We start from the raw sequence: 24,094 nt of genomic DNA, 5'->3' as shown, positions 1-24,094 counted from the left end.
TATTTGTGTAGTCCCATTGGTCCATAAGTACCACCCCACCCCCTTTATCAGGTTTAATTACCCAAATTGTATCATTTCCACTCAATTCATAAAGTAAATCAAGTTCCTTGTTAGTTAAATTACTTTGCTGTTTTTTGTTGTCCTGTTTGTATTAATTTCTAATTCTCTTAGAAACACAATTCTCAAAATTCATAATGTCATGGTGGAAGGGGGGGGGGTTGTATAATCTCCGTTTTTTCAACACATTCCCTTTTCCATTTGATTTCTCATCCTTAAATATATGTATAAAATTTAATTTTCTAGTAAAAATTTTTATATCCAATAAAATATTCTCTATATTGGGTTTCCTTATAGGAACAAAAGTAAACCCCTTGATAAATAATTTAAAATAATTTTCATTAATATTAATATCTGTGTAGTTAAAAATATTAAAATTGTTTAAAGTGTAAATCAGTGTTCCCTGTTTGTCATGGTCAGAGATCTGTCCTTCGGTATTGTCTCCTAACCGTGTATTGTCCATTTCCACCTCCACTACCTGTATGTTCTCCTCGTGTACTGGTTGTACTGGTAATTGCCCGTTACCTGGGCATAAGAGGGTTGTTGGGCCCGGTTCCGTAACCTCTCAGACCTCCTTCGTCCCTCCCCTTCTAAAGGGACCCTCTCATTAATGTTACTCCCCATATTATTGTTGTATTCGTTATTGTCATGTATATACTGATAATTTTCACCTTGGCTCTTATAACCACTCATTTCACCACTTCTAGGGATATCATCGTCATATTGGCAGGGGTGGTTTTGTCTATCACTAAACTTCCTCTGCCTTCTAACGTTCCTGTGTTCGTTGTTATAAGCTATCCCACAACGATATTCATTTAAGTCCCTCTCTAATTTGGAAATTTTTCAATTGTAACTACGTGTAGCTATATTGTGAACATCCTCCAATATTCTATAATAAATATTTTTGTATTCATCCACTGTAAACAGTAGATCATCATTTATTTCACCATGCAACTTGTCTATCAATTTTTTATCCTGTTCAATTCTCTGGTCATTATTTTTTATCATCACTTTTAAAATGGCCAGCCCACAATCACTAAAAATATCACACACAATTTTAAAAAATTCAGTGTCAATAACTATATTGTTAGGGAACTTATTAATCCTCAGTCCCTTAGGTACAATTTTGTCCATTAAACATTTGTTGAAGTACCAATTTTCACTACTAGGTTTTTATACCTAGTTAAAAGTGTTTTCAAAGTCTTACATTTGTCTCTGTAGGTCGTTCCCTCCGACCGGTCACTGTCTGCTTGCCTGTTCGTTTTAGAAAACGAATTATTGAGTCACACATTAAAATCCAAATTTCTGTAGTTATGATGTATGTCCTTTGCGCCAGCACCGCGGTACTCGTTGGCCTTTTTGGAAGTAGATCCATTGTTAGTTGAATTAGAATTGCTCGTAGTACTATCCTGTCCCATTTCTCGTCTTCTTACTCCACCATTCGGTTCAGTTCTGGCGTCTGACGTCATTTCCGTCTCTACGGCTGCCCTATTTATATATTTATAGTTTTTATATGATGGTTATACTGAAGTTCTTAAACGTACGGAATGTATTTTATTTTTTCCACTCCAAGCACTGTTATTTATTCACTTTTCTATGTGTATTTTTTCTATGTGTATTTATTCATTTATAAGGACAGTTATAAAAGGGTAGAGGAAAAAGAAAAAAAGAGGGACTGTACAAAAACCATTTATGAAAACATACATTGTCCCTTTATAGTTGTCCCATACATAAAATGTTATACATATAATTAAACATATATATATTTTTATATTTTATACTATATATATCATTATATATATATATATATATATATATATATATATATATATATATATATATATATATATATATAATATATATATTTTTTTTTTTTCACAATAATAAGTTCTACTGGTAAAATTTGTATTTTTACGTCCTTCAAGCACATATAACCATACATGTTACTGGTTGGTGGAAGAAATCTGGGGGAATGACTTCATATTAATATTGATATGTTTCTTTAAATTTTGGAGTGCCTTGTTCTTGGTTTATTGAATAATTGAAATGATAATGGCCAGCCAATGGAGTTTTACTGTTTTGATTTAAAAGACATGAAAAATATGCTACTTGTGATTCTGATGAGGTCTCCGGAGGGAGATGAAAGCGCTTAATCCTATTTGTCTTTTGTGTTTCTGTCTTTAGGTCGCCTTATTAAAGTCTTTATGTACTATATCATATTGGAATACCTTGTTTGTGATATGAATAAGTTTTAAGAGGGAAGACAGCCTTTATTGCACCGGAGTTACACTGTTTCAAATACTCAAAGTTCTGGATGGGCACATTTCAGTCCATTCTGCCGCTGTCGCACAAGGATGATTGGATGTGCTCTATAGATCTCTAGAATACGTACTATCACATCAAAGTAGACAGGCACTCCAGGAGATACCTATGCTTCTGGTTGGGAGCCAGTCACTACCAATTCAGGGCCCTGCCCTTTCATCTCACCATAGCCACAGGGTGTTCACCAAGTGCATGGTAGTGGTCACGGCTCATTTGAGACTGCTAGGATTTTGGGTGTTTCCTTACCTTGATGAATGGCTCATCTGGATATGGTGACACAGATTGCAAGCTTACCACAGAAAAGATTAAACAATCTACAAAGCCAAGCATCACATGTTTTCCCTGTCTCTCTCTCTTCCTTCCCCTCCAGCCAGGCTAATCTTACAACCTCTGAGATTTATGTCAGCTTTCATAGTTCTGGCACCTTTAGCATGGTTTTACATGAGGGTTTTACAATCGATGTCTCCAGTACAATGGTCGATAGGACATCACCCTCTGACTGCACCAATTCAAATTACATGCATTTGCAGAGAGCACATAGCCTGGTGAATTCACACAGACGTTGTCTATCAGGGCTGCCCTTTTATTCTTCCTGTGCCTGAGGCCACAGAGACTATGGATACCTCCCAACTAAGGTGGGGGGGGGGGTTACTTGGGAAGGACGGTCCAAGGCACATGGGTGCAGTTGGAGCTGAGTCTTCACATCAGTGTCCTACAAATGAAAGCAGTCTTATTACCACTGAAGACATTTCAAGGTGTTCTCTTTCTAGGGATGATTGTTATTTAGACAGACAACATGTCAGTGGTCTGGTATATCAGCAAACAGGGGGGAACCCGATCCTACCCCTTATGCTGAAAAGCAGTGAGAGTGTGACAATGGGTGATGTCTTCTAGCCACTTTCTACTGGCAATGCGTATTCTGGGAAAAGTCCAGTGTACTTGCAGACAAACTGAGCAGGTCCAACGTACTTCCTCATGAGTCATCTCTCAATCCATTAGTGGCAGAAAGGATGTTTTGAGAATGGGGCAAATGTGCTATGACCCATTTGCCTCTCCACCAATTCCAAGTGCAACATGTATTTTGCACTGGTTCCCTCCAAAGGGGGAGTCACTGAGACACACACTCATTCATGATTGGCTCTCCAGTCTCCTTTATGCCCTCCCACCACTCCTCTCATTCCAAAGTTTCTTCAGAAAGCATTTCAGTGAAAGAGCAAAGTAATCCAAATTGCCCCCTTCTGGCTTTGACAAATGTGATTTCCTTTCATGTGCCCTCATCTAGTTCACCCTTCCTGGGTATTGGATGCTTCTCAGGACCTTCTGTCTCACCCAACCGGTATACCTAACTTGGATATTTGGACCCCCAAACTGACCACATGATTTCTCTACTTCCATTGATGACTAGGCAGTCCGGGCTTTATTTCTTGGTTCATCATATTCTTTCTTCATCAGAGAAAGTTTCTACTAGAAAGATTTTAAGAGCAAATGAAAAAGATTTTCCATGTGGGCTCTCCAGAGACAACTAGATCCATTTTCAGCATCTATTCCAGATATTCTTGACTTCCTTGCTTTCGTTTTCAGTAGTAGAACTAGTTATTCTACAATTAAGGTCCAACCTGCTGCCCTTTCTAATTTCCACTTAGGTAAAAAGCATTCTTCCTTTGCTTCACTTAGATTATGCAAACCCTTTCTCAAAGGTACCTTTTTACTTTGACCACTCATTAAGGACCCTACTCTTTTGTGGGACTTAACAGTACTTCTTCAGGCTCTGACCCAGCTCCCCTTGAGCCCTCAGCCAAGGTAGACTTAAAATCCTTTTTTTTCCCCAATAAACATCTTTGTTAAACTATCGAGTATGACATAGGCAATCTTACATTTATATACATGAAAATCAAACAAACATTGGCACCACTTTGAAATTCTTGTCATGAAAAAATAATTTTCTTGTTGCAGTTATATCAGCTAGATGAGTATGAGAACTCCAAGCACTTTCTTCCCAACCATTTTATTTGTTTTTTCATAAGGATAGGGAATCCCTTTGGAGTAATGCTTCCTTTCTACCTTAGGTGGCATCAGGGAAAGCTATCAATCAGTCCATCAACCTAACGGTTTTCTTTCCAAGATTTTCCAACAAGGGAGAATACATACTGCACATATTGGATGAACATAGACTGTTTAGAGTCTGTCTCCACAGAACTAAGGATTACAGGAAATCATACCAATTATCTGTCTTCTTTTCTAAGGCTAAATTGGGTAAGGCGTTTTCAAAAGTAACTTTAGCCAGATGGCTCACTGACTGCATTTCTTTTGTTTATAAGGTTAAAGGATTGCTATTACCTAAACCACCTAAGGCTCATTCCACTAGATCTGTGGCTATGTTGTGTGCCTTCTGGTCTAGAGCCTCCATAAATGACATTTGTGCAGCTGCTACTTTGTCCATTGCTCTTACCTTTATTGCTCATTACAAATTGGACATCTTTTCTACAAATAGGGCAGCATTTGGTTTCGCTGTACTCTGGAATATTGTTCCTTGAGGGTCACCCATTGTTTTCTCTTGCTGTCGGTTGAGGAAAGGATGAAAAAGACAACATCAGATACAAAAGTTATGTACTTATCATAACGAAGCATCTGTGCTGTCTTATTTAATCCTTCCCTAACTTCCTACCCTCCAGCCCCCTTCCAGCTTTGAAAGTTTTTCTTTTGGGCTCTTAGTATGTCCTGAGGAGTATTCCCTGCCCACCTTGCTGAATGAGTTCCAGTCTTCTCTTCTTCTAACTGATAATCAATTAGAATGCAGCTATAGGATTATAGTTCTAAAACAAGATGACCTTTTCAAGTAAAGCTGGCAACAGGACATCTACATGTTGAGTGTCTGATTGCCTAGTTACAGTTTGTAGTAATTGTTTGCTTTATAAATATTTCAAGTAGAATGCAACTTTGCAGCCTGGAGCATTTTACTTTTAAGTGGAATGCAACTTTACAGCCTGGAGCATTCTACTGTTAAGAGTTTATTATTTCAGGATTATAGTTCTCAAACATGAAGGCCTTTTCAAGTAACGCTGGCAAAAGGACATCTGCATGTTGAGTATCTGATTGTCTAGTTACAATTTATAGTAATTTTTGGTTTTATGAATATTTCAGGTAGAATGCAACCTTACAGCCTGAAGCCTGCTACTGGCCACGTAAACCTACTTTTAAAGTTTATCTCTACAGGATTATAGCTCTCAAAGTTAATGGCATTTTCACTTAAAGCTAACAACAGGACAGCTGCATGTTGAAAATCTAATTGCCTCGTTACATTTTGTAGCAATTGTTTGCTGTATAAGTATTTCATATGCTAAAGTCCATCACTTCTAAGGGCACAAACACTATGTAGACCATCTTAAAGCCTTATCCCACATTACATCATACAGGCTACTAAGATGTGACCTCTGCCTTCTGTATAGAAGATGTGACCTCTGCCTTCTGTATAGAGCCTCAGCAGACACTAGCCTTAAGCAGTATTCTACCGTCATGATACCTCAATATAAACAGAAAATGATTGACTTTAACAATTGGCTTAGTTTCTGGTGTCATTCCAAGGGGATCCAGTACCTCACAGCCTGGGATGACATGATTGACAAACCATGATGCTTTGCCAGAGATGGCCTACATCTGTCTCCCTTGGACTTCAGGCTCCTGGCAACAGCTCTTGCCTCCCCCATAGTGCCTTTTTTAGGCAATGCCATGAGGTCAAAACTACCAACATGAAAATTTCATCAAAACATAAATTAAAGGTCATACTGCTAAATGTTAGGAGTCTAAACATGAAACTGCATTCATTGCAAGCATTATTAACCCTGGAAGATGCTGACATTTGTGCAGTCACAGAAACCTGGAGCATGACGCACAGTAAACACTCCAGGTGCAGTTAACAACTGACAAGACCCCTATTCAAATTATAGCTAGCTATAGGCCTCCAACATTGACTCAAGATGCCCACTCAACCTATCTGGACATCTTCAACTCTTTCAGGATTAAACCCTTTACCCTGATCCTGGGTGATTTTAACTCTCCAACCATAGATTGGAAAAAATACTCATGCCAAAACAGAAATGCCCAGGGATTCCTTGATTTCATCAATGCAGATGCCTTAGATCAGTTGGTCGACACCCCCACAAGAGGTGAAAATATCTTGGACTTGATATTAACCAACATGAGTAACCACTGCACCATCCCTACAGTGTCATCATCCCTGGTAAGATCTAACCACAAAGCAGTCACTTTTAAAGTCATCATCCCCCCCCCCCAGCTAGGGTCAAACAAAAAAAAACTTCTCCAAAGCTGATTACAGCCTCATGAGGGAAGGTATAAACAGCTTCACAGCCCCCCCCCCCCTCTGTAGGAACTGGCACATATGTCCAAGCATACACCAAATTACTGTATGGACATATATATATCTGCATGGAATCAGGAATACCCAACCGGATGAAATCCTCCTCCTCAAGGAAGAGTAAACCTGTCTGGTGGCCATCTGAAATGAATAAACTCTGTAATAAAAGGAAAATAATTGCTGTCCAGGACCAAGAAACAGCAGGTGCCTCATTGAAAGTAATCTCTCCTTAGCCTGAACAAGCAAATAAGCACTACTGAAATCCTCCAAAGCAAACTTTGATTCCAAACTGGCCACATCTACTAAAGACAATCATAAGGCCTTCTTCACAAATGTCTGCAATCTCAAGGGAAGCACCCAGATCTGCTCAGAACTGGTGGTCAAGAACACTACATACATAAATGCTGTAGATATAGCCAACCTGCTGGCTGGCAGGGTCAGTGAAAACTTCACCCCTCTGTCCCCCCATCAGTAAAACAGGACATCCCCTGTACCTGCCCCCCTCCCCTTATCTGTAGGGAGCAAGTCATCACTGCCCTCTCAAATGCAAAAAATACAGCCTCCATGGGACCCGATAACATCCCTGGTTGCATCCTATATGAACTCAGGCAGGAACTTGCAGCACCATTAGGCACCCTATTTAACCAAAGTCTGAGTACCGGCTTCATCACAGCTGAGTGGAGGACAGCCACTGTCATCCCTTTGCACAAAAGTGGAGCATCCACCAATCCAGGAAATTACAGACCCAGCAGCCTAACTATCACAAAAACATCAAAAGTCCAAAGCAAAAGGAAGGAAGGAAACCAAATCTAGGATGAATATAATTCCATTTTAATAATCCATTCGTTCTGGTACCTCTGCAATTCACCTTCAGTGGAACAAATTTTGAATGTATTACATCCTATATATATAGTAACATCAATTAATTAATCAACATCAATTAACTTGTAATTGCATCTTTTTAAAGCGCAAACGCATTAAATATTTATGAAACAAAAAAATCTTATCAAATGAATAATTTAATCAAGACTAATAGACTGTAAGCTGAAAAACTATAATACACCTTATATATATGAAATACTATTATATTACATTAAATTACTATCCTAATCTAAAGTGTTATTATGTTTATTTATGTTTTGTATATTAAATATTCGTTATTAAATATGTAAAATACAATTTTGCAAACTAGCTAAACAAATTGATATAACCTTTGGTTAATGAAAACACAAGCAGACAAAACCAGGCAAAAGCAGACAAAGGCCAATAAAAATAAGAAAAATAAGAAAAAACAAACAAAATAAACAAAAATATATCAACCCATTCCACCATCTAAATTCATCCCTCTGGGATATAAAGTATGATAGTTAAAAATTAACCTATTTTCCAACCTACTTAATTCATTTTTGAAATTTCCTCCAAGTAAATGGGGTCTGGCCAAAACGCTGAAGTTAAATCCATCAATTTCATCCTTATGTACTGTAACGAAATGGGAAGCTACAGGACTGTCTATATTCTTCCTCCTGATGTCCCCTAAATGTTCCAGAATACGAACCTTAGCTCTTCTGATTGTTTGTCCTATATACCACAAGGGTTCCACACAGTTGCATCCCAAAATATAAACTATCCCTGAAGATGTACAGTCAGATCTTTCAAAGGCTACATATTTTCTACCATTAATTTTCTTCCCATGCAGATTACTAACCTTATCACAAATAGAACATTGTCCACATCTAAACATCCCTACATTCCCATCAAGTGAATGTACCAACTTCCTATTCAAAAGCTCTTTTAAATTCTTGTATCTACTATAGGAAAAAGTAATCCGCCTTGGAAATAAATGTCCGATGGAAATATCATCACAAATTACATGCCACAACTGCTTAATAATATTTTCTATAGTCTTTGAAAATTCTGAATATTTAGAGACAAAGAAAATTTGCTATTCTCCATTGGCATTACCTGAGCATCCCCTGTTGCCAACAGCAAGAAAGATTTGATTATACATCTTCAGGGATAGTTTATATTTTGGGATGCAACTGTGCATCCAATCAAAAATGAATTGAGTAGGTTGGAAAATAGGTTAATTTTTAACTATCATACTTTATATCCCAGAGGGATGAATTTAGATGGTGGAATGGGTTGATATAATTTTGTTTATTTTGTTTGTTTTTTCTTATTTTTCTTATTTTTATTGGCCTTTGTCTGCTTTTGCCTGGTTTTGTCTGCTTGTGTTTTCATTAACCAAAGGTTATATCAATTTGTTTAGCTAGTTTGCAAAATTGTATTTTACATATTTAATAACGAATATTTAATATACAAAACATAAATAAACATAATAGCACTTTAGATTAGGATAGTAATTTAATATAATATAATAGTATTTCATATATATAAGGTGTATTATAGTTTTTCAGCTTACAGTCTATTAGTCTTGATTAAATTATTCATTTGATAAGATTTTTTTGTTTCATAAATATTTAATGTATTTGTGCTTTAAGAAGATGCAATTACAAGTTAATTGATGCTGATTAATTAACTGATGTTACTATATATATAGGATGTAATACATTCAAAAATTGTTCCACTGAAGGCGAATTGCCGAGGTACCAGAACAAATGGATTATTAAAATGGAATTATATTCATCCTAGATTTGGTTTCCTTCCTTCCTTTTGCTTTGGACTTTTGATGTTTTTGTGATCGAGGTTGTGTTCTTGTTATTGGTGTTTGTTCTACCAGCAGCCTAGCTAGCCTGATCTGCAAGGCCTTGGAGTGGATTATCATGGACCTCATTAACAGGGACATTGGCAACCTCCAGACACTCAATCCCAAACAGTTTGGTTTTGTCAAGGGGAGGTCATGCCTGTTAAATCTGGTCAATTTCTTTGAGACAGTCACCAAGGCCATGGACGAGGGGAAGATGGTGCACACCGCCTACCTTGACCTGGCCAAAGCCTTCGATACTATTCCCCACTAATGTATAATAGATAAACTCTCTCAACTAGGCATCAATCCATATGTTACCAGATGGGAAGCAAACTGGTTCACTGATAGAACCCACCTAGTCAAAATAGGGGAAGCCACCCTCAAGCAGTAGACCTGTAATGAGTGCTGTACCCCAGGGATGGGTCTTGGGGTCTCTGCTGTTTGGGAAATATTTTTCTGAGGTGCAGGCCAAAAAAAGTGGGATATGGCTGACCAAGTTTGCAGATGACTGCAAGCTGGCTGCTGTCATCAATTCCCCCTAGTGATGTGAACACCCTCTAAGAGGGTCTCACCCAAACAAATGCCTCATGCCAAAAACATGGCTTCAAACTGAATGCCAAAAAATGCATCATCATCCCCTTTGGGGAGAGTGATGTCCCCACAAATTATCACATTGATAACAAGGTCCTAAGTCGTGAGGAACTTGGGTACCCAGGTGGATAGCAAACTTTTTGACCACCATATTGCCTGCATTGTATGGAAAGTTTCTACATAGCCCACCTCATTAGTAAGGGTATTTCCTCCAGGGGCAAGGTGGTCATAACATCCCTGTATTCTTGTAAATAATAGAAAGGCACAGTGAATCCAGCAGTTCTATTTTTCAAGTCTTTAATCCACACAAACCACAGAAGGGAAAACTCCACACATAAAATTATGCCGCAACAAATATCCTTTACGTTTTCGTCAATGAACTTCCTCAGAATAAAGTAACCCTACCAAGTCCATCCTATATATACATGTATTGTTAAAATGTGTCCAATCATTTCTTCCAACCAATTAAATATAATTAATTGAAAAAAAAACAATTTTATGAACTATCACCACAAGATGGTGGAATTGTATAATTTTTAACACATCACAGTATTCAAAGTCACTTTAAAACCTGTATCAATTTTAAGTTATACATATTTTACATTTCTATATGTTTTTATATAACATATTCATATGCTTTAAATTTATTACTTACTATTTGTGATTTTAGTAATGTGTGCAACTGTACAACAACATGTTTTCCCCTCACATTTTAATACTGTTCAAATTATTTATTCATTTAATTAATTGTATTTAATTGGTTGGAAGAAATGATTGGACACATTTTAACAATACATGTATATATAGGATGGACTTGGTAGGATTACTTTATTCTGAGGAAGTTCATTGACGAAAATGTAAAGGATAATATTTGTTGCGGCGTTATTTTATGTGTGGAGTTTTACCTTCTGTGGTGCGTGTGAATTAAAGACTTGAAAAATACAACTGCTGGATTCACTGTGCCTTTCTTTTATTTACGAGTTTATCGGTTTTGGCACAGAGACTACTTATTGTGTTTACTTGTTCGAGTTTTGTGGTCATGGATTCTCCAGCAAGTGCAGGCAGTCGTAACTGTGACAACTGCGACAGTCACAGGATAGGTAGTGAGTTGGGAGAAGTGTGTAAACTTATTGGACAGATTTCTGAGCTGGTTGGTGTATTGACGCCACTCACCCAATCGTTGATCACGCTCTCCATGCTATCCTACATTTCCTGTAACCAGGAAGGAGATAAGGGTCCTGCTTCGAAAGAAGGGACGGTTTCCGTTAATGAAAAAACTACAAGAGGAAAGAATAGTCAGTCTTGTATGACTAGTTTGGATGGTTTTCCCAATATTTTTCTAACTGGCAACACTACAACAGCCACGAATGGGACAGCGTTGTCACAATTCAAACAAACTGACACTATAGAAGTGACTGCGGCGGCAGTAACTTACAAAGGTACTAACATTAACTTTAAAGATGTACTTGACTTTAAAATTGATTTTAAAGAACCACTTAGAATACAAGCTAACGGTCACAACGACACTTATGTGGAAATGATTTTGAAAATGGACAATATGTTATTTAAATACAAATCTTGGAAAATGGACAATGTATATTTAAAACATTGTTTACAATTGAACATTGTCTCTAAAGGTCTACGTGTTTGTAAGTACCCAAATAATGTGGTGGATGGCTCGCAATTTCATATAGAACTTATAGCCGCATTTGATAAATGCGGAGCTGATATTATGCGAGCTATAATTAAAAATAATGAATGTGAGATGGACAAGATGTACACTTTAACTGAAATTATCAGCCAGAAAATTATTAATGATTTATTGTTTGGTATAGAAAATGAGAGGGCTAAGTATCAGGAAATGTTGAAAGATATTGAATCAAGATGTGTAAAGGTATATGAAAGAAAAGGCTAGAAAGGTAGAAAGGGATATAGTAGAATATAACAACAATGTACAATATCCTAAACCCAAAATACTGGGAAGGAACAAACATTTTAATCATAGAGATGATGGATATAATGTTGATGTATATAATAATGATTTGAATGATGATCAAAGTGAATTATACAATATATGTGACCCCTTAGAATTTCCCTCCCCCAGGAGATCGGAAAGGTTAAAGAAAAAGGAATCTCTAAACTACAGAAATGGAAATTACCATCAGAAAGGGAGGTACACACATTGGAAACAATAGTTACAGACGATATTAACATTAATGATAGTTATAAAGGTTTCAGTATATTTAATTTTACCGATATTCCGATTACTAAAGTGCATTTCAATGTATTTACAAAAGGATTTACGTTTATTCCTAGGGTCAAGGGTAATATTGTTAATCTTTTAGTGGATGTGAAAATGTTCATTAGACAGAAGAATTTAGAGCTGTTTTTTAATGGTACTGAGATGATAAATGATATTAACATCTTAAAGAAGAAGAGTATTTTTAACCTGCCCTTATACCTACAGCTCAAAAACTTTAAACATTTGTTAGAAAAGAACTAAGGGAGAAAATTAAGTACAATAAAGTGAATTCAAATCTTTCTAATGAAGAACTGGATGTTTTAGCATTATGTAAAGAAAACAGAAACCTTAGGATTATGAAGCCTGACAAGGGGGGGGGGGTGGTTTTGATGGACCAGATTGCTTATAATGCCAAAACGTTCAAAATGCTTAATGATGAAAACACCTATGAGAGGGTATCCATGAATTAATTCAGTATAGCACACAGGAAACTCACTGTATGTTTGAACAACTTGGTATTAGAGGGACTTATAGATTTTGAAACTTTCAGTTTTTTGCATGTTGAGAACCTAAAGTTGCCTCCATTTTTGCTATACCCAAGGTCCACAAAAATCACAGAGATCCACCCTTAAGACCTATAATATCGGCTGAAGGTTCTTTAACAGCTCCTTTAGCCAAGTACATAGACGTCCATTTGAAACAAATAGTGATGGACCATCCCAACATTTTAAAAGATTCATGGGATTTTTTAAGACACATAGACAACACTAAACAAAAGAATACTTCACTTTTTATAACTTTGGATGTGGTAGACCTGTTTACATGTATTCCTCATGACACAGGTTTAGCTTGGTTTGAGGAATTTCTTGAAAGTAAAAACACTATCTCCTTTAAAGTATTGTGCACGTGTTTAGTACTCATGGATTTAATTTTGAAGAACAATTTTACATATGTTCAGGGTGAGCACTACAGGCAATTAAAAGGAGTGATAATGGGTGCAGACTATGCACCCACATGTGCTAACATTATTTTATTACATTGGGAGAACGTTTGTTTTTAATTCTGATTTCCAACAGTGTTGGAATTACTATGGATGTTTTTTAGATGACCTATGTCCTTTTTGGAACAGTACTGTGGAAACATTTTCAGAATTTTATGAATTAATTTCATGTACAACTGATTTTTTAAAGTTTACATACAATGTTGATTATAGTGAGCTTTGTTTTTTAGATGTGAATATTCAGAGAACCAACACGGTTTTTAAATCTAAAATTTACAGAAAAGAAACTTTTTCTAATACATACTTGCACTACACCAGCTCCCACTCACCATACCAAAAGAAGGCGATTGTAAAAGGACAGTTGATGAGAGCAAGTAGAATGACCTCGGATGAGCATGCTTTTAAACAAGAATGTGAATTTATCACAAACATGTTCAAGGAAAGAAGTTATCCATGGGATCTTTTAAAAAATGTTACTGGTGAAGTGGTTAATGCAAGGACAACCAGATTTTCACCCATTTTAGGAAACACTAGTGATGTAGTAGGTACATTAAATATAAATAAAGAGAACCAACTGACTAGGAAACAGTACCAGTCAGCTTTGACCATCACATATGATGGGGAGTGTCATCTGGTTAGGAATATTATAAATGAAGAATGGAATAAATTTGCCAGTTTAACAGACCTAAAGCTGAATTTTGAACAACCTCTTTGATTAATATATAGAAAAGGATGAAATATTAAGAACATTATAGAGGGAGCTAATCATGGCTCACACAATACCAACAAAAGAGGGACATGTAAGTGTGGAAACTGTCCCTATTGTAGCAATGTAAAGGAAGGTGATAAACTATTCTTGAAAAGTAGAGGTACATTTATTACCACAAAGAGTTTTGCAAATTGTAACACTAGTGGTGTAGTATATATTGCAGTATGTGAAGCATGTGACTCCTTCTATATTGGTAAAACTGAAAAAAAACTGAAGCAAAGGGTATATGAACATAATTATGACATGAGGAAAGGAAATGTTAATAAAGCCCTATACAAACACACATCAGTACGTGACCAAGTGAAATTTCAGTTTTTTTGTTATAGAAGTGGTTCCTTTAGCCCCTAAGGGAGGCCATGGGAAGCTTGTCTGGAATACAAGGAGTTATATTGGCAACTAATTTTAGATGCCAGTAGTCCTCCTGGTTTAAATGAAATGGTTTTGAAATTAAGATCTGCAAAATTATAATATAATATATTTTAAACATTTTGAACATTTTAATTTTATATTAAGAGCAATATATTTATTATTACCTATGTTTATGGGATATAAAATAGTGTTCCTCACCCCTATTCTAAAACCAATTTTATGAATTATCACCACAAGATGGTGTTATTGTATAATTTTTAACACATCACAGTATTCAAAGTCTCTTTAAAACCTGTATCAATTTTAAGTTATACATCTTTTACATTTCTATATGTTTTTATATAACATATTCATATGCTTTAAATGTATTACTTACTATTTGTGATTTTAGTAATGTGTGCACCTTTACAATATGTTTTCCCCTCTCACATTTTAATACTGTTCAAATTATTTATTAATTTAATTAATTGTATTTAATTGGTTGGAAGAAATGATTGGACACATTTTAACAATACATGTATATATAGGATGGACTTGGTAGGGTTACTTTATTCTGAGGAAGTTCATTGACGAAAACGTAAAGGATATTTGTTGCGGCATTAATTTGTGTGTGGAGTTTTACCTTCTGTGGTTCATGTGGATTAAAGACTTGAAAAATACAGCTGCTGGATTCACTGTGCCTTTCTTTTATTTACTAATTTTGGCACAGAGACCACTTATTGTGTTTACTTATCCCTGTATTCTTCCCTTATAATATCCATTACTGATGCATGTACCTCACAAAGCACATGTATCAGCTGGAGAGACCACAGAGGTTCCTCACCAGGAGGATCCAGGGCCTCAAACATCTACCCTACACAGATAGGCTAAAGGCTCTGTTCCTCAGGAAAATAATTTTCTTGGGTGGCGAAAGCCAGGGTACATTTTTGGCTAGGCTTACATAGGCGCTAGGGCCAATAGTCTAGTACCCTCCTATGAACCTCTGAACCTATGAAGTAAAGTATAAGTGCCTAGCATTCCACACTGACAAAGTATAAACTGTAGCAACGTCTGCTGCAGTTTATTAGAAGAAATGTTTTTTTTTTAGTAAATGTTGAGGAGCTAGTGCTCCTTGCAAGCAGGGTATAAACTGTAGCAACTGTTCGCTACAGTTTATAAGAAGAAATTATTAGTTTTTTAATAAAATGGATGAGGGAGGGTGTTGGGGGCAGGGCACCAAAATGGGACCTAAATGGCAGGAGGGAGGAGAAGCATGTTGTGCACTTGTGTATCAGTAGAAGGGACATTTTTTTTTTTTTTTTTTTTTTTGTTCTTCAATGGAAGATGGGGGTGTAGATCTGTAATAAGCCAATGGCTACAGTACAGTGATTGGCTTAATATTTTGCTCTTCAGTTGAAGAGCTGGGGAATGGGGCACTGGTTAAGCTAGCTATGCTTCTGCTTGAAATGATATGCAAGTGTATGAAAACTCCTTTATTTTTAATTATTTTCTTTAGTGATTTTGTTCTTCATCGAAAACAATTGGCAAATGCACATTCCATTTAAATACTGAGGAAGGTCATATGCTCACTTCATCTGACAACATGTAAAACAATCTTTTAAAAACCTACAAAATAATATTGTTATACTTTAAAATGCTTTGATAAAACATATAGATTAATAGACAATGATTGAAACTAAGTAATAGTATAAATGTAAAATTCAATATACAACATATAAAATGCAACATACATAAATAAAAGTTCTACAAAAAACAAATATAGATTTTCTAATTATCAATGTCATGTAGCTTCTATAAATAAATAATTATAGTTTAACTGCCCTACTTTAATAGGCAATTAATTGATACCCTGTTATTTAACAAAGGTGGTACTGCAGCACTTAGGCATAGTCGCCACACTAATTCCTTGTACTATAATCTGGTTTCCCAAGGGCCTCCACCATTGTTAATATAAATCCTTTCCAAAATAAAAAAATAAAAGCTAAATTTTTCTTGAAGTTATTTGTCTATACAGTGCATTTTTAGTTCCATTATTTTGATATTATATAAGTGCTCTTTGATCCCAGTAGCAAGTTGACTTTCAGATTTGCTCACGTAAAATGTATCACAAGAAAGACTGCTTGCAAGGTCACAGTACCACTAGTTTTACAGTCAAAAAAGCCCAGGTGAGGTGACGTCCTATCATAAGAAGAAACAACCACATAAGGGCTGTCATTTGTAAATGGAGACCATTTACACCTACCACATTTAATTATCTGTGGGATCGTAGTTATTACTACTGTACCCCCTGTGGATTCTAAAGTGCCCTTAATGTTTGTGTTCCTACTAAATATGAAATCATCAGTACCACCAAATGGATCATTAAAGTGTGTATCAAACAAATTATTCTTAACAACAGAGTAAGTGCAATCATGAATATTTTGATTAGAGTGAACGCCAAGAAATTATCAGATCTGTCTGAGGAGATTAATGCATTAAATGATTCTGTCAGTAAAGACTTATTATTTTCCCACTATCTGAGTATCGTGGGAACTTTAAGAGGGTGTCACACCACATTAACTCAATCAAAGAAAGCAAAAACAAGCAATTTTTAAGAGAAATGTGATTATGGAAGTAAAGCAGTCTATCCTATGCCAACAAATGCATACAAATGGGGATATGATACCATACTCTTTAATGGGACTACATGAGGTAACAAGGTACCAGTGTTAGACCAGTGAAGGAACCTGCATATCAGATGCAATCCCTACAGAGAACATTAAAATGAAGTCAAATTCTAGTAAGATTTTTTTGCAGGGGAAGGCCCTCATCATTCAGAGACATTGCAAGGCCAAGGGAAGACCATGTGGGTAGGCAATATGGGACAGAAAATCTACCCACCACCGAAACAAATGAGAAGCAACATGAGGAAGAATCATTACTTACCCAGGAATGTTTTTATTGGATGGAGATCAAGCAGGTTTTAAACAGTTAACAACTACAACCACAGTAATCTACAAATAAATGAGACATTTTTTAAGTTGTTTATCAAAGCCTTTTCTTTTGCTCCTGACAAGAAAGCTTATTTAGCACAGCCATAGATTGCTGTTAAACTTTATACTTGTAAATTGAACTTAGCACAATTTTTTAATAGATCTAATAATGTAAAGTTTTGGAAAGAACATGAGCAGGAAAAGCACTTTTAATCTTCCTCTGAACCCTTTAATTTCTTGTGTTGAATGGTTTAGTGGACAATATCTGCGATATTATTTTAAACATAGATCATGTGGATTTAACAATTTGTCTGTTGAGGAAAACTGCTTATCATCTGAGCTGTCTAAAAATAAAAATAACTTTGGGCTGCCTGTATCCCATCACCATCATTGTCTTTCGGGGGTGGCTCCCACAACTGTAAGCACTTTATTTTATACACAGGCAGTGTTGCTGCACAATTGTTTCCACTGGCCACTGATGGAGATCACTGGGCTACTGAAACAGTGAGCTCATTAAGTGCTCCTGTACTACTGTTTGCAGTAAAGTTACTCAGACAGTTTGAGGCCATATCAGTGAGGCGTCTCTACAGTTTACCTAAACAGTCACCCAGCAAAATACTGCTGAAGATACATGCCAGAGATATTGGACAGAAGTTGGGTGGATGCTCTCCTCTACAGATCTGGGAGTCACAAACTAAGAGAAATAAATTGCTGCTCCTGCTGCTACTGCTGCTGATGATGATCAGCCTGCTTTTGTAGTTACTGTGTTTAGTTTGGCTTACACACTGGCACACATCTGAGAAAACAGCAGAGAAAAATAACTGTCAGAAATGTTTTCTTCACAGGACAGTCAAGTAATTAATCAATCAGTCGGTCAGTAATTCTTGTCTCAGGCTGATTGCTGGTATTTACCTCATACTTCTGACATCTTATCTTTTCCTGTAGGTCAAACTTTTCGGCCTCTAGTTGGTACATCCACTGCCACAGTTCGTTTGCTTTCTCCCTGTTGATGTAAATATACCAATGCCTGTTATTAGTATTTTAGATACAGTTTATTCATTTGCATATATAATAAAATAGGCTTTACATTCTGAATCCCAGTAATAAACATGCTAAATGTTAAAAGACCAGAAGACGAGCACAATGTCAGCATGAAGTCAAAACTCAACACAATTGAAACAAATATGGTTTTGCTCCATGGCAAGCCCAAATGAACACATCCCATGTAAGGAGCACTTCCCCATCTCTGCTGATTAATTTTTATAACTCAGAGGTTGGACAGTGTTGGGGAAAAGGCCATTTTCTTTCACCAAAATCGTATTCCCTGAGAATTAATCAGCGCCTAATAATTTTGGCTTTTTGCCAGTGTTGTTTTCCAGTCCATATTCTGTCATGCACCATTTTTGCTGTGAGAACTAATTATATTTCCAGTTCCTAAACATTTTAATGTAACATGTTTCTCTTAAACTTTTGCAGTTTGAGCTGACATGATTCAGTAGAGGAGGTGCAATTCACTGGAAATAGAAGACAGTCATAGCTATATTTCAGAAAGCTCTTGCAAAATGTACTAGTTGCTGAATCACTAAGAATACATTTTTATGCATTATTGTAGTATAATTATACGTTTGGGAGAATGGAATGATCTTAAGCAGATCCTTTTAATAATAAAACGAAAAGCATAACAAAAAATAAATTTACAATACACTCCAGTCATGAATTGCAAAAAACATAATTATGTGCTCACCGTGAAGCTGTCACTGAAGTGCAGTAAGCAAAGTCTGAGCAAGAATTAAATCATCAGACACTTGTACTGTGTAAGACATGTATGCTTATACAAGTATGAACTGTATCCTGTACACATTAGATCAGTTACAAATACATTAAAAAAGTCAGCTGCTGCAGGTGTTTCTGACAAATATATATTTTATTAATTTGGAGGAAAGGAAAGCAAAAAGTGGGGGCAGACTGAATAGATGACAGACAGAGTTCATCTGTTGAGAAGCCTTTACATGACATTTCTAGTGGACTGGTGAGGAGATGTTGGAGATGTAGAAGACTGAAGGATATGAGGAGGTTTAGCGGGGTTTATAGTGTGAACAACTGTTGAGCATATGCTGATGTTGGGCAGCTTGAAAATCTGAGAACAGAGAAACAAATCAGAGCCTGGAATGGTAGGAACACTGCCTGTGGTTTTAATGAAGATATTGCAGCTTTCAAGTTAAATGCTGTGGTGACTGCCTTATGTGGAGCACAACAGGATGTCCTTCACATTGATCAGTGCTGCAGTAACCTTAAGGATAGCCTCAGCATTCTGGCATAACAGAGAAACCTTCCCTGTTCGCTCTCCCAGGAGTGACAAGAATGGCTCTCCCTTGCCCACTGAGGGGACCCCAACAGCCACAGAGGACATGGCTGGTCCCCAGTCCATAGTGATGTATGCTACACCAGAGGGATCCAGGGTAAAAGATGAGTGGTCTGAGGTGCAACAAATGGCCACAGCAGAGTCAGCTATCTGTGGATGAGGCAATTTGCTACACTCCTAGATTTAAATTAACTTTCTTGAAAAGGAAAGTAATAAAGCATCAACAGCATTTAAGAAAATGGAATTTTTTCCACAGATGGAACTTAATCTGCCCAACAAAGAAAAGCACAAGCCGACCATTGATCCTCAAAAAGGTATACTGTTCAGCAGCAGTAAAGCTCTGAAGGGCTTTGTGACCTAACTTGTCTTAGTTATCTTTTGTGACCTAAGTTGTCTTTTAGTTATCTCAGCTCCAGCTTCTTGACAGTTTGCGCTTGTGGAAGGTGTGCTGAAGCTTTGGGAGTTGGCAGGATATAACCCATATAGCAGCAGTGATCATTCAAACATCTAATGTTATGATCAGTTCAACTTACACAAATGTACTGATCACTTAATTGTTACAGTGAGACTCATAAGTAAAAAAGTTTAGTAACAAGCTTGCTATGTTTAGGTTCTTGCATATGGAATGTGTTACTTCAGGGTTATTTTTCCATCAATTTCAGAGTCTGCTTAGAGACATAATCCATTACAGGAAGCAGTTTTAAATTCTGAGACTTGTAAGTGTGAGTTCTGAAACAGTAACAGTGAGTGCACAAAAATGTGGACTTGTAAGTCCAAGATTGCTGTACCCTGAAGTACTCATTTTTCTCCAAGCTATAGTGATGTCAGAGTTAGTATATGTAAGTAGTGCTAAAATACTCTTTTCCCTCTTAGAAATCAGTGATCATAAAAATACCTGAATTATCACTGTTTACATTCCCCCAGACAGCAACAACTCATCTTTAGAACACTTTCCATCTTGGCTATTCACAAATGTCAACCCAAAAAAAAAATCATCCTAGGTGATGCAGATATTAATTGGCAGTCTGTTTTCACTCCTAACCATACCTCTATCATAAATCTATGGAACTTTACACAACTGTCTCCAAATAGATGCAGCAAAACACTTCAGTAAATCTTTTCTAGACAAGGCCCTTATATCTGACCCAATTAAAATGATCTGTATGTGGTACCTTCCCAAACTCTATGAATAACCACCTTCCAATCTTTCATAAAAGGTTGCCAACCCACCTCCCCAAAAGGACTAACACTATAACACAACTTTACTCGGTTTAGCAAACATACATTCTTAGATATATTTAAAGCTTGTAACTGGCATATACTAAAAACTCTCCCTCTGGATGAAGCATTTGCATATTTTAATGCCACCTTTCTCACAATACTAAACCATTTAGCCCAAGCCATACAAAAAAGACTCAAATTCAACCCTGCCTCTTGGCTGCTAAAATACTACTAAACAACTAAAGAGCCACAAAGTCTGGAAATATTGGCTTCATAATAAAATGTAGACGAGTCTCCAAAACTTCAGAGAGCTCTACAACCATACCAAAAAGATAACTGGTTCTGATTAAAAATTCACTACACTTCAATCCAAGATACATACACTAAAACCCCCAAACAATTCTGGTTCTCCCTTAACAATTTGTTAAATCCAGTACGCCCAGTCCAGCCAACCCCTGCTTATCACCAACCATAACAAATTTATTTCTAACCAACACAACTTACACTTCATGCATTCAGTCACCTTCCTCATAAACATCATCCACTTATCTCCTTCTCCATCCCAACAGAACTGTCCTCTAAAATCCCTGTCTTTCACATAAACCCAGTTCCCATCTCCACTATGAAAAAAACTACTTTGTAAGCTAAAACCCACTACACTCCCTTTTGATAATCTTCTCTCGGAATATATTAGCATGACTGCTGACCTTTTTCGCATACCCTGTCTCTATTCTCACAAATAAATCTATCCAAAAAACTATGTACCCATCATCAGAAAAGTCACCAGTTATTCCCATACAGAAAGGAGGAGACTTCACTAAATTCTGTAATTACCACCCTGTAGCCATTCTTTCTCAATTACCAAAAATCATTGAAAAGTCTATACACTCCAAACTTATCAAACACTTAATAGATAACAACCCCCTCTCCTCTGCCCAGCATGGCTTCAGTCCATACCACAACACTACCACTTCTCCTTAATTTTGCCCATCATATCAACCTTCATAAAGACTCTGGTAACTTTGTTTCTTCTCTGTTCATTGACTTATCTAAGACATTTGACTCTGTATCCCATTAAATTCTTCTCCATAGACTATGCTCAGTAGATCTTGACACCTCCTCCGTCTCCTAGTTTCATAGCTACCTTTCTAACAGGCTACAGGCAGTAAAATGGCAGAAAGCACAATCACCATTCTTGCCCATCTCAGATGGAGTATCACAAGGCTCAGTCTTGGGCCCCATATGAACATTTTTATTAATGACCTCTGCATTGCTACTAATGACACAACTGTCATTCAGTATGCTGATAATGCTACACTGTTAATCACAGCCATATCCCTTCAAAATTTCAGAAAAGGACCCAGAAGTTTTTTCTTGTGTAGATACTTGGCTCAGCAATTCTCTTCTCCTGCTGAATGCTAAGAAAAAACAAGTTATTGCTCTTCACAACAAAATCTGTAGCCTGTATGAAAAATAACTTCTCCATCACCTCATCAAACAGCACTCCTATCGAACCATCTAGAACTTCCACAGAATCTGTATATCACCCCATCAGAAACTGATCATAGCATAATCTACAAATCTCAAAACTGTCCTACACTCCAAGTCTTAGTGAAATGTTACAGCCCTGCACAATCACTATGCTGCATGTACGGTTCCGTATTAACCATAACTTGGCTGGTCTGTCCTTGTACTCAAATTATGTCTCCAAGATCAGGAATTATATGCCTACCACCATCAGACAACAAACCAACTATCTAGATTCAAAAACTTACTAAGTCACAACACTTTAAAAACACTTGGCCGTGCTCTTACAACTTCCCACGCTAGATTGCTCTGGCCCTTAAACACCTACATTATCCCTATATCCACAACAAAGCAAATTCTCAATGTAAATTTTCTTCTCTCTTCTATCCCTTTGCCATTATTGCCACTTCTACTGTTTTTGCCTAACTCCTGACAAGTTTTTCCCTGAAGTAAACTTCCAACTTTTACTCATTACCATCTGCATCTATCTCAATTTCCCTACAAGTTTCTTTTTTCTATATCACCTAAGGAATATACACACTGCTTACCTTTCCTCACCTGTTCTCTGCGTTCTGGTTTTATCATGTCCTGTCTGCTGTCTTTTCATATCTCCCACACTTCCTCTCTCTTATTTCTGCTACCCATAAATGTAAAATTATAGTTTGTCTTTGCAAACCTCACTGTATATGCCAATGTGTCTTGTATTAATATGTAATTCCTCTGTATTTTACAGATTTTCTCTAGTATAGCTGCCTTTCGGCATAGCTCTCAACCTTCCATCTCCAAAATGAGGAACACTAACCCTCATAATGTGGAACAAATGGGCAAAATGTGGAACACATACTAATGGCTTACTAACAACTTCAACTAGGAAGGTCATAGGATGGTTAAAATATGCTGGTTTTACGTATAAAGAAGATCTTTTAATGAATTAATATGATTCATTTCTATTTACAATGGATTTCACTTAACAGACAGAGTCTTTCATTGTGGAACTTTGAGGAAGTTCGAGGAATGTGAACTTTTTAAGATCCCAAATGAGGTACACTTGAGAGGTATGCCTTTTGGTTATCGCATGTCATTATTGTAACTTTAAGCTTTACAGTTTTCTATATTGTATAAAATTGTCTATTTTGGTTCTTGAGTTTTTCTCCTCAGGCCTCCCCCTGAAAATGGGGTACCATAGCACAGTCAGCCTACCCCAGTAAACAAAAACAATAAATAAATATAATAAACCCCCTGCAAAAAAAATAACTTCAAAGCAGAACAGTGATTGTTGATATTTGCTGCTCTCCTTTAACTTCCTTTTTTTTTGTTCTGTAATTCCAAGACTGACAGGCCTGAGAATTAAACTAGGGGATCTGCATTACAAGCTTGTTTTGTTCATCCATGCCATCCGTTGGGATACTACAGCAAGAGACTTGCTTGTCCATGAAGCTTGGTGTCTTGCAGGCTTTTGACTCTCTCATAGTGGAGTTCCTTAGTTCATTATACTTTTATTATAATAGAGGTGCCCTTTGTGATTTTTCATCAGGTTCCAAGTTTAGTCACAGTTGAGTCTTTTTGCTTTTAACTTCTGAGTC

At 36.7% G+C, this 24,094-nt stretch overlaps 1 protein-coding gene across 1 annotated transcript in view; it reads right to left on the bottom strand.

Moving 5' to 3' along the window:
- Positions 1 to 24,094, bottom strand: part of LOC122805891 (troponin T, cardiac muscle isoforms-like) — an 859,218-nt gene that overhangs the window by 171,162 nt on the left and 663,962 nt on the right. The window contains exon 13 of the mRNA XM_044076139.1: positions 18,314 to 18,404. Within this exon, the coding sequence (XP_043932074.1) occupies positions 18,314 to 18,404 (91 nt within the window). The remainder of the gene's footprint in view (positions 1 to 18,313; positions 18,405 to 24,094) is intronic.

This window comes from Protopterus annectens, chromosome 7.part0 (genome assembly GCF_019279795.1).
Source record: "Protopterus annectens isolate FY-2018-M chromosome 7.part0, PAN1.0, whole genome shotgun sequence".
Lineage (NCBI taxonomy): Eukaryota > Metazoa > Chordata > Ceratodontiformes > Protopteridae > Protopterus > Protopterus annectens.
This window is presented reverse-complemented; position numbering and strand designations above follow the sequence as displayed.